The sequence below is a fragment of the Phasianus colchicus genome, chromosome 1 (genome assembly GCF_987193195.1).
Source record: "Phasianus colchicus chromosome 1, bPhaCol1.hap1.1, whole genome shotgun sequence".
NCBI classification, from domain to species: Eukaryota; Metazoa; Chordata; class Aves; order Galliformes; family Phasianidae; genus Phasianus; species Phasianus colchicus.
This window is the reverse complement of record NC_143436.1, coordinates 78,564,805-78,576,992: the sequence shown is the minus strand read 5'-3', so window position 1 is coordinate 78,576,992 and position 12,188 is coordinate 78,564,805. Positions and strand designations below refer to the sequence as shown.

Here is a 12,188-nt window from a genome sequence, read left to right as displayed (position 1 = left end):
AGTAGTCTTCTATGATAGAGTACATCAGTGGAAAAAGGAAGAGCCTCTTATATTATCTATTGGGACTTCAGTATGGCCTTTGTCACATGGATGGGATGGATGGACCATTCAATGGATGAGGAACCAGCTGCAAGATTGTACCCAGAGGAGAGTGGTCAATGAATCAATATCTGGATAGACTTTAGTATCTTCATCAACTATATTGATAGTGGGATTGAGAGCGCCATCAGCAAGTTTGCCAGTGACACCAAAGCTGTGTGGTACAATTGATATGCCTGGAGGACGGGATGCCATCCAGAGAGACCTAGACATGCTTGAGCAGTGGGCTCAGGAGAACCTAATGAGATTCAAAAGATTCAAGTGCAAAGTGTTGAACCTGGCTTACTGCAAACTTCACTATTAATACAAGCTGGAGGACAAAAGGATTGAGCACAGCACTGCAGAAAAGGACTTTGGGCTTCTGATGGATTGCAAGCTGGACATCAGCCAAAGAGAAGGCTTCAGAGAGACTAGATAGAAGCCTTTCATTATCTAAAGGAGGCTATAAGAAAGAAAAGGGCAGATTCTTGGGAGCCTTCAAGGGAAATAGTTTCAAACTAGAAGAGGAGAGGTTTAGATTGGATATAAGGAAAAGGGTTTTTTGTTTTTTTTTTTTTACAATAAGAGTAGTGAGCCACTGGAACAGGTTGCCCAGAAAGATGGTGGGTGCCCTGTCTTTGGAGGCATTCAAGGTTAGGCTGGATGCGGCTCTGAGAAGCCTGTCCCTGTTCCCTGCAGGGGCACTGGACTAGATGTTATTTAAGTGTCCCTTTCTGTGTCTTCAATTCTGTGATTCCATGTATTGCACAGAAGCTTGTGATGGCAGCACGCTAAAGAAGCATTTTGTACTAACAGGAGCATAAGTGGCTAGAATCTTAGCGTTAAAACACAGTGTGCTTCAGTTGAATAAAGACCATAACTAGTTCTTATCTGTAATAAGAAAACATCTTTATTGTATTTTCAGGGTACCAGAAACAGCTGTCATACAAACACCAGGATGGGTCCTACAGCTCCTTTGGGACACGAGACAAGGAAGGAAATGTATGGTAAATGATGACACTTTCTATTTCCCTAGCTCAGAATCTTTAGGCTTTGAAATGTTTCAGATGATTCTTATTTTTAATGGACTAAATGGATATAATTCAGTTAATTTGGATCTCCCACTAAGAGAGATGTGAGTAAAACTGCAGAGGTTGCAACAGAATGATAATAAGGAGGTCAGGGTCTGGAGCACAGTTCAAGGAGAGACTGAAAGAACTAAATTTGTTCAGCCCATAGAGTAGGAGGCTAATGGATATCTAGATATAGACTTCTACCACCTAGATCAGGACTGTAGAAAAAACAGTCATACCCTTGTCAGAGGTGCACAGAATAAGGAAAACAATTTTTCTGTATGCAAGTTGCAACAGGGAAAGTTGGATAGAATGAAAACAAATCTTGTCTAGAAGAAGGGTATAGCATTTAAGCAGGTGCCCAGAGAGGATGTGGAATCCTCAATGTCTGCAGATTTTCGCCACGTGGCAGGACAAGACACTGAGCAATCTGACCGAGCTTTGATGTTGATCCTAGTTTAAGCAGGTGATGGGACTGGAGACTTCTAGAAGTCCCTTCTCACCCAGTTTGTTTCATAGCTGTGTTGGTTAAAGTAAGAAATTACTACCATCAGTCATCAAGCTGCGTCTATGCTTTACTCCAGCTTTGAAAGAAAGGTTTCAGCACAGTAATTGGAGAAATCTCAGGTCAGTTTGTAATACCAGAATTTTAACTATTTATTTAAAATGTACAAAACACTTGTTTCTTTTACCACAGGCATTATGGATTTCATTCTATGTCCATTTCTATTCATATCCAGTTACTGGTATACCTTCTCTTAATCTTGTTCACACTTTATGTGCTTTCTGGTTCTGGTTCACCTGTAGGCTCACTGCCTTTGTATACAAGTCATTTGCACAAGCAAGACGGTACATCTACATTGATGAAAACGTCCAGTCTCAAACTCTGATTTGGCTGGCAAGAAAGCAGAAGTCAGATGGCTGCTTTGAAAATGCTGAGTCACACTTCAACAATGCTTTGAAGGTAATTGAGTTCAGAATACTTTCAAACTTCCAGTCCTGCCATTGGTATTGATTTGGATAATTTCAGCTAGACACAGGCTAATCACCAGACCCATACTCTCCCGTTCTCTAATGTCTCTTATAAAAGGAGGGCATGAGTATTGTCTCCCATTGAAGATGAGGTAGAAACAAATAGAATTTTCTAAGTTAGACACCTCAGGTTTTGTTTTTTTTTTTTCCACCATTGCATTTAGCCACAGGCTACACAAGATATTATATGCTTTATTACACATGTAAAGCCAAGAAAAAGCACAAAATAATTTTGGTTTTATCCTGACTGAACTTTCTTTTTCTTGTGCACACAGGGAGGCAGAAATTGATTCTGACGTCTGTTCTAACCATTATGTAAACTATTAGTAAAATCTATTTTTTGTTTTCTAGGACATTTGTACTGACTTTTTTTTGCTTGTGGCTTTTTTCTTCAGGGTGGTGAAGAAGGTGAATACTCACTTACAGCCTACATTGTGGCAGCATTGCTGGAGGCTGGACACTCTGTTCAGGTAGGTAGTTGATGCAGTTATCGTTTTTTTTTTTTTTTTAGTCTGGTCAGCCACATGTCAAACAATGAACAAGTCTTTGTACTCACATAAATTTATTTTTAATATCTTAAATTCTTGTGCAGTATGGTCAGCACAGCACTGTTTCCAGAACCCTGCAGCTGCCATCAGCGTGGTGGTTGTTTATTTGTCCAATCTGTATGGATTCATCTGATTGCATAGAATCCCTAAGGAATTCAATTGTGATAAACAATAGTAGTCCATTTGTATGCATAATCCATATTGGGTTTACCTACTCCATTCAGAGTCAGTCTGAAATTCACTCTGGATTTGCCCAGTTCTAAATCCAAGATATCCAAATCTCCAGTTCTACAGATCATCTCTGTACATTTAGGTCCATGTTGTGTGTCATTGTTAAAAATGAAAGGAAATGATGAGCTACTGGTTGGAATACTTACTAAGTGTGGGAGAATGAGAAATGAGTTTTGTTCTCTGTAATATACTTCTTGAATATCCTTGAGATCCTGACCTGATTCTTTGTTCTTCTGTAAAACAGGGATGATTATAATTGTTCCCATTCTTACAAATATGTTCTAAGCATGCTGAGTTTTACAAGACCCTCAGATACTGTGGGATGGGGCATAATTTATGTACTTAAGGTAGACAAGACAAAAGCATTGTGCAGCACTGAATAATTCTGTACCTTTGAGGGCTTAGTTCCCAATATCTTTTATAAGAAGCTCCAAAGCCTGGTGTCAACCTCTTTAAGTGAGACTGCATAGACAAACTGCTACTATAGTTATTAGTGTGCATGTGATACCTAATCTGAACCAGGGCTCACAAAGATAATCTATAGGGATAAAAGGTTGAAGAGTTATCTTGATAGCTATAGCTTGCAAATGAGTAATAACACCAATATGAGAGAGCTTGCTTCATCATGACTTTTCAGTACACTTTACAGAACTCTGTAAAACTGATGAAGCAGTTTTTCTTTCTAGATGAAGCAACCAAAAGTCAAAGGATTCTCTTGCAAAAGATCATCTCACAGGTCAGGAGAAAGAACAGTACTCTGTTAGTTCTCCAAATGAAAGCAGAAACAAAGTAGCACTGCTGCAATATCATATTTTAAAAGAGACACATTATAGGCCCTTAAATGTAGAACTGATTTTGTATATTTTAGAGTGAAGAATCATATGATAGCTTGAGAAGTGATGAAGGTCTTTAAAGGGAAGCTGAGACACAAACCAGAGTACCTGATGACTCTACTGTATTTTGTCCTAGCATCCTGTGGTTTGGAGTGGCATGAACTGTTTGGAGACTGCATTTAGCAATGGGGTCCACAACCTGTATAACTATGCCCTCTTTGCCTATGTTTATGGCTTAGCTGACAAACAGGAAAGATACCAATACTTTCTTGAAAAGTTGGACCAAAGAGCTACCAGAAATGGTGAGTGCAATTGGCCATGATGCAAGTAATAAAGCTAATGGAATGGCCTATGGATGTAAGTTATTCTAATATATGTTTTTCTCTCTCATGCTGTTCCCTTCCCATTTCATGTCTGAATTTATTTCTATGAACTTCTCTCTGTCTTTTGGCCTCACTATGGATTGAGCTGTGGACTGATGTTCTTAGAATTGTTAAATAATCTAGATGGGAAAAGACCTCAGGAAGACTCCAGTCCAACATTATGGAAGACTGCATCTAGTTTTCCCATTAGCCTTCTCTTCTACAAGCTTGATTAGTTCATTTTACTGTGTCATGTACTCCAGCTCATTACCATTTTGGCATCCTTCTGCTGCACTGCTTTCACATCATAGAATCATAGAATGGCTTAGGTTGGAAGGGACCCCAAGGATCATCAGGTTCCATTACCCCTGTCACAGGCAGGACCACCAGTCTCCAGACCTGGTGATAGACCAGGCTGCCCAGGGCTCCATCCTGCCTGGTCTTGAACACCTCTAGGATGGGGTATCCCCCTTTTTGACTTGTACTGCTCCCTTTTATTAATTTCCTTCCTGTTTTCTTTTCCTCCTTGAAACTGACATTCATATAGCTTAGAACATTAAGAGCTAAAAAACCCTTTTAGATAAAGGAAGGGTGGGAATTATATGCCTGTCTCCCATGTGATACTGTAGTGAATTAACTAGCAAGTATTTTTTAATGCTTTTTGCATTTTTTTTGTTTGTTTTTGTTATTGTTGTTCTGTATTCAGATGGTTATGTTTTTCTGTTTTCAGATGGTTCAGTTTACTGGCAGAGAGAAAATAAGCCACCAGCAGAACACTTCCCTGCTTTCTATTCCCGTGCCCCTTCTGCTGAGATTGAAATGACCAGCTATGTGCTTCTGGCTTTGCTCAACAAAGCCAAACTCACACCAGATGACTTATCATATATTTCTCGCATTGTGTACTGGCTTGTGAAACAACAGAACCCATATGGTGGTTTCTCCTCCAGCCAGGTGACAACTGGGTGTGGTGAAGAGAATATCTGTTGGGAATAGTGCAGCCTGCAAGGTTTCTTCCTCATTGTACATTCAGTTGAACAGTATTTGATAAGTGGTGCCTACATAAGTCTTGTTAGAGCACACTGAGCTCTTTCTTGGAAGCTTTATATATATGTGTGTGTGTGTGTGTATATACATATATAAAATTTACTTTTTTATATATTATATATATTATATATATATATATATATACAGTAGGAAATAGCAATTCATCTGATTTTCAAGTTAGCAGAAGACAACAGTAACTGTTGATAGAGCATTAATCCTGGGATAATTCATGCCCAGTGCCCCAGAACTTGTAGCTTCTCTCCTTGTCTCTTTACAAAGTCCTCCACCATTTATGTGCCCTGACAAAGGAAAATAGCAGCTTTGCTAATCTCATGTGCTATTTCACAGCTGGATATCTACCTAATTAGGGATAATACTTTTTTCTTTTCAGGACACTGTTGTTGCCCTCCAAGCTTTAGCCCAGTATGGATACCTCACCTTCTCTAAGGAAAGTAGTAATACAATTAAGGTCAACTTCATGGGAATCCCCAACAGGGCTTTCCAGGTGAATGACAACAACCGCTTCTTACTGCAGCAAACTTCCCTACCCATTGTTCCGGGGAATTACAGTGTGGAAGTGGATGGCACTGGCTGTGTCTATATGCAGGTAAATAAGCTGAAACTCACCACCACCCTGCTGAAGACTAAGTAGGAGTCATCTCTGCCTCATTCCCTTCTCATAGCTAAGCCACTAGAATCTGTGACCATCTCACACTTTTCATTTCTTTTAGACAACCCTGAGATACAACATCCATTTACCAAAGAAAGCTGCAGGGTTTTTTCTCTCTGTAGAGTCAGCCAATGTGTCCTGTACAAGCAACTTCCCACCAAAGTTTGACCTTGTCTTCACTGCCAGGTAATTTCCTTTTACTGATTTACCCTTTTGCATTCTCAGTTTGGTGAAGCATCTCAGGAAGGATTTAAGTATAGACAGTTAACTGCTACTGTGCAGGAAGACAAACAGGATATATCCTGAAACACTTTTGTCCTTCATTGCTAAATTTTTCCTATATGCTATACATCACTGGGACACCAGGACCATCCCATAAGGAGATTACCTGAGTTATCTATGAGTTGGAGCTGGAGATGTCTTTCAGTGGTCTCCTCTCCAACTGCAGATTAACAGAATTTTTCTCATTTCAGTTACACAGGAAATCGTAATGTCTCCAACATGGCTATTGTTGATGTGAAGATGCTCTCAGGATTTAATCCCGATAGATCTTCCCTGAAAAAGGTAAAGAATGAGAGGAAAATGAATAGTAAACCCTAGAAATATAGGAAACTGATAAAAATATGTCTGATCAGTAAGTTGCGGTCCCATGGGACTTCTACAAAACCTCTGTCTTCTAAATTATAATAAATTCTGTGTCAGACTTGCAGCTGTTCATCTGATGAAAGCAAATTTGTTAGGAGCTGCCAAGTCCAGTAGCCCAAAAGAGATGAAAATGTTATTGCCGTGACCAGCCAATAGTAAGGCTAAAGATGTATTTCCAGTCGGTACATGCACACAACAGACATATACATCTGTATTCATATACACAATATACACATATACAGAAAAGAGCATTTATACAAACATATTTAGCACAGATGAACTTGTCATCTTCCCCTTTCTGTCTGATCAAGATAAAAGATTATCTGTGGAAAATATTTTTTCTACACCTGCATAAACACAATGTGGTTCTCTCTAGTAGCTGGCTCCAGGTCAGTCTGACCAATAGCTGCCCTTGAATTCTTGGTCTGATACATATTGCTTTATGTTTACACCTGCATATATATGCACCCTTGCACCTAAACATGTGTATAGTGGGTAACTCCATCAGCTGGCCTTAGACACACTGATTCAGAGGGGTTTGGATCCCATTTTCCCAGTTGTTTTATTAACACACACATGCAAACACACAAAGATTGGTCTCTCTCCTAGCTAGTCCAGGTGACTGGTCAATATGTGAGCCTCAAGAACCTACTGGTTTCTCCAGTGACAGGTTCAGACGTCCTCATAGGTGACTCAAATCCTATTTTCTTCAGCATTTGGCTGATACTTATGCCTGCTTCCATATTGGGCTGCCAAGCCACTCACATGCTAGTCCATTTTTATATCCACCAGCAATCTCACGCTCATTTACATGCCTGCACACACTTTACATGCACTCTGGACTACTGGAACCCCATGCATATGTTCCTCTTTGATCCATGTTTCCTTCTTCAGCATCTAGTAGTCTGTGCATATAGAGAACAGACAGTCCCTCACCAAGAATAAGAGTTTGAATTTAATAAGAAGGCAGGACAGTCTGCAGTGATCTTAGAGAGGATGCTGTCAGACTAGTGTACTGAACAGAAATGTTCTGTTTAAATGTAACTGGCCTCTTTTGTCCTATTTTCCTTCTATTTCCCCATACTTTTTTCCTCACAGTCTAACTTTATCTCTTTCTTTGTTACTTCTTTCTCTGAGCATTCCATAATAATTCTTTCTCAACCACCAGCATCCCATACTCACATACTCACTGCCCCTGCAGCATTCCCTTCTCACTCTGTAAGGTGATCCAGCAATTTTCTGCTGTTGATTCCTTTAGTATGCCTCACTCAGTATGCATGGTGGGGTTGGTCACTCACCTGTGGCAGCCCTAGAAGGAGCCAGGTTAACTTTTCTCCATTCCTTTGCACTCCTTTGTGTTTGTGGATATGATTACTTAATCACACAGCCTAATAGAATCTAGGTAGGAAGAACTTGAGTAAATGAGCATTTTACAAGTTTAGCTCTTTGATTTGTTTATCTATGCCTATACAGCACAGTTTAATGGGTAGAAAAGAAGCAGGTATTCCTCCTCCTTCATCCATAACTTTGGTCACGATGTTGGTAATAGTGCAGAGAGTATTGTTGATAACTTAATTTCACTTTCTGGAGTGATTTAGGCTTTATAATAAATATATCATCTTCAAGTCATGAAACTTACCCACAAAGTTGATAAAAATAAGAATGCGATTCATTGTACAATCTTCTCATAGTGTGGTGCATTGGTGCATTTAAAACCAATAATTATTCAGGTTTGAATTCCTCCCCTCCCTCTGGAACTGTAAGAAATTCTTTGTAAGATTTTTTTGCATTGAGATGTTATACTGTTTCACGTCCTACCCTTTGCATCCACATGGGGAAAAATGAATGGTTTTAGTATTTTGAACATTTTATTTTCATGTATTTTCATAGTAAAATAATTTTTATCATATGGTTTTCTAAAACTTTTTTAAACTTTTGGTTTTTTAAATTACATAATGCACTAGAAAATGAGTCATTTTGACTTGTAGAAATGATCATGCAATCATAGATTTTTACTGAAATGAGACAACTCTCAAGCTGATAACAAGAGAAATACATCCCAAATTTGACTAGTAAACCAGGATATTTTTTTTCACTGGTAATTGGTTTGTACTTCCCATCTTGTGAAAAGTAAACTTCTGGTATTTTTTTTATTTTGGTCACAAGATGTCGTGGTGGCACAACTGGAGAATGGCAGCCACTTCAGACATATTTTCCTCACAATTTTTGTAATTTTTTTTTATTTATTATTAAGTATTAATCAATTAATATTTTTACTCCTCCTTGGCAAGTTGCCCATGCTAAAATTGATATAATCTTTTATTTATAGCTTCAATACCAACCTTCTGTTGTGGATCATGTAGACATCAAGAATGACCACATCATCTTCTACCTTCAGAAGGTAGGTTTGGAGGTATTTTCTTTGGTTTTGTTAAACTGGAAATTTAAAATAGGCTCCCAAATAACAAAAAATGTCATCAGAAGCAGATTAGGAATATGAACAAGAAAAGAGCACAGAAGTTTTGCAACAAAACATATTCAGTAACAGCATTTAAACAGTTATTTGATTTGACATGAAGTTTATGATCTTGAGAGGACTGTAGGATGGCACTTTGTCACCCCGTCTGACCCAAAAATGTGACTGAACCTTACGCATGGGAACAGACATGAAAAGAAAAGGCCTGCATCTTTTTGTCTTGCCATTTCCAGCTCTCCCAGAAAGAAGTCAGCTTCTCCTTCAGTGTAGAACAAAGTCTGCCTGTGTCAGATATCAAGCCAGCACCGGTACATATTTATGATTACTACGAAACAGGTAGGTGACCTCTGTAGACCTACAAAACCTATGAAATCAAGGTATTTATTTCATCATTTCCTAGGTGAGGACAGTGGATTGTCCTTCACTGCTTCTGTGCAAGCATCTGTTTATGTTTCTGCATTTGCAGCTTTTATTTCTCTTTGTTAGAGAGCAAACTAGCAATTTTTCTGCTTTATGTTACTGGACTGCAAGGAGTTTGCAGAACCATAAAGAAGCTGTCCTCCATCTTTTCATTTCTTGCTTCATTTAGGCAGAAAGCAGATAAGAAAGTGATGTGTCATGATTTGCTTCCTAGCAAACTACATATGGAAAGAAGTATGGTTCCACTTTCTTTCCCCAGCTTGGACATGATAATAACACAAAGGCAGCAGTGTTCCCAACTTCCCCAAGCTTGTCTCATCTTTTTAACACTGCCACAATAGGCTGTGGTCAAAAAACTATTCTGGACTTTATAGCTTAAGTAGGAATGACAGTTCTACTGAACTCAGCAGGAGTTTAAGCACCTATGAATATGAATAGAATATGAAGTGCCTGACCACCTTTCTACATCCAGCCTTAAGGAACTATAAATGCATCAGACATTACCAATTGTGGCAGGTTTGTTATCAAAACTGTGCTTTGAGTTCCATAAGCTTTTCTCAAGATTGGTGTAACTTCTCAGCAGAGTAGCAGTAATATCCAGAGAATTCTTCCCGAATGCCTATTCAGCCACCTTACGTATATATCATGCGGTCACAAAAATAATGCATCTTAACAAACATTGCCAGAGGAGTGCATTATGCACTGACCACGTAGGCCTGCAAGTGAGCACCTTGAAACTGGAAGAACATCACAAAATCTATCAAATGTTTTCTGATTCAGCATGGTACACATGGACTGGGGTCAGAATGATTTCTTACTTTAATACAACTGTCAGATTTCTTTTTTTCTTTCCAGATGAATATGCCTTTGCAGAATATAAAACACCTTGCTCCCCACCTTCCAACTGAAATCAGATATGTGCCGAAGTAATGGGATAGAAGGTATCAGACAAACATTTGTAAAGGACCTTTTTCTGGTGAGGACAATGGAAAGCATATAGAGGAATAAGGAATAAGCAAATCCCAACTTTTAGTCTTTTAAAATGACTTATACTGGCCCAGGCTTCAAAAAAAAACCAAAAACCTTTGGGTCAGTGTGGATCAGAAACTCTAAATAATGTGGGTTTCCTAATAGAAGAGGATCTGTACAGTCATCCACCTTTTTGGAAATACATGCCATAATTTCAGTGGCAGCTTTATGTAGAAGAAAACTCCTGAAAATGGATTCTTGGCCACAGATTCCTCTTAAAAAACCTAACAGAAAAATCTGCTGCTGCTGGTTTTTTTGCTTTTTCTATTATCCTGTGGAAAGACTCAAGAAATGACATTGATTTCCACGTTTCCTGTGATTGAACTTGGGGAGCATTGCTTGCAGATGTTAAGTTTCTAGTTACAAGAAGACAACTTTTATGCAGTTTTTGCTTCCATTTAGAAAGATTACCTCCAGATTAATATCTCATATTTTACTGTTGCTTGAAATAAAATGTTCTGATTGGAAATACTATTTTTCTCAGTCCTCACTCTTTGTTATATGGGTGCTATAACGTTTTTCATTAGCTAAAAAACTCATACCATTCATAGGCCAATCGTTGGCATCTTGACACCAGTAACGTCTTGTGACACAAAGTATCAGGGCTTTGGCTTTTGTGATGGGAGCTTTATTGCCAAAGCATGATAGTGTAGAATAAAACAGAGCTGCAACACAGGAACTCTTTTGAGAATGTTTTAGGGAGGAACAGTGAATTTGTGTTTGGAGAGAGAAAAATGAGAGCCACAGGGAACTTAAGATGAGGCAGGGGTGAACTGCAAGAGATTTCCTGTCATGTTTTCTTCATTTAATGAACAAGTACAGCAGACAGCCGCACACTGTGGCTACTGCCCCTCACAGTCTGTAGTAACCAGAAATGACCTTTTTCCTGACTAGCCCATACTGGTGAGAGGATGTAGAAATTATCAACATATCCGTAACAATGTGAGCATAAATCTGCCAATTGAATTATATCACTGAATTATATCACAGGGTACCAAACATTGACTTGTTTGAATGCAGTTTTCTGCAAGTTCAGACCTGCGATAGGGTTCGTGTCCTCCAGCATGGACTGGGTTATTACAACTTTCTTCAATTTAATCCATGGTTGTCCAACCTTTTGACTTGCCTGGGCCACATATAAAATATATAATAAACTTAATGTATATAAGTAACAAAACTTATTTTTTAATGTAGTTTTTATTATAATATAAATCAGGGAGGAAAAAAAAACATGAAACTAGTGGGATGTTTGACCTTGTTTTTGTGAAACTAATGCATCAGACTGGTTTGATGGCAGTGGTTGCCATATCTAGTGAGTTCTTAAGGTGTTTGTCAGAGATTTTTGAGGAACTATTGCTCTTCCTGTTCTTCATCCTTGGTAATACTTCTTCACAAATGTATGTACTGCCAAACATGATGACATGAATAAGGTGTGACTGTGAAGGAAGGAATATTTTTTTTTCTGGTAAGACAGGGCTTATGAAAGTCTGGTAAAGAAATATGACCAAATTTTTGTTGAGTTGAATGTCTGATTGCAACTCTGTACATTCTATGTGTAAATATAGAAGTATGTATTTATGTTGACTGAAAATGGAGTTCCAAATATACAAAAAAAAAAAAAAAAAAAAAAAGACTATTTTTGAAATCTTAAAGCCTATTCTCAAATTTCTTTATCAAAGTGGAAAGCATGGCTATAGATTTTTCACTGTTTGCAGGACTGTATTTAGCCAATGCATGAAGTTGTTTG

At 38.4% G+C, this 12,188-nt stretch overlaps 1 protein-coding gene across 1 annotated transcript in view; it reads left to right on the top strand.

Annotated features, from left to right (window-relative positions):
* LOC116239258 (ovostatin-like) overlaps window positions 1–10,895 on the top strand; it is a 34,626-nt gene extending 23,731 nt beyond the window's left edge. Inside the window, exons 22-32 of the mRNA XM_031609324.2 lie at window positions 1,004–1,085; window positions 1,959–2,115; window positions 2,579–2,653; window positions 3,932–4,097; window positions 4,888–5,108; window positions 5,593–5,808; window positions 5,933–6,057; window positions 6,345–6,435; window positions 8,846–8,917; window positions 9,226–9,328; window positions 10,268–10,895. Of these exons, the coding sequence (XP_031465184.2) occupies window positions 1,004–1,085; window positions 1,959–2,115; window positions 2,579–2,653; window positions 3,932–4,097; window positions 4,888–5,108; window positions 5,593–5,808; window positions 5,933–6,057; window positions 6,345–6,435; window positions 8,846–8,917; window positions 9,226–9,328; window positions 10,268–10,320 (1,361 nt within the window). The 3' untranslated portion in view covers window positions 10,321–10,895. The remainder of the gene's footprint in view (window positions 1–1,003; window positions 1,086–1,958; window positions 2,116–2,578; window positions 2,654–3,931; window positions 4,098–4,887; window positions 5,109–5,592; window positions 5,809–5,932; window positions 6,058–6,344; window positions 6,436–8,845; window positions 8,918–9,225; window positions 9,329–10,267) is intronic.
* Window positions 10,896–12,188: the final 1,293 nt, after the last annotated feature.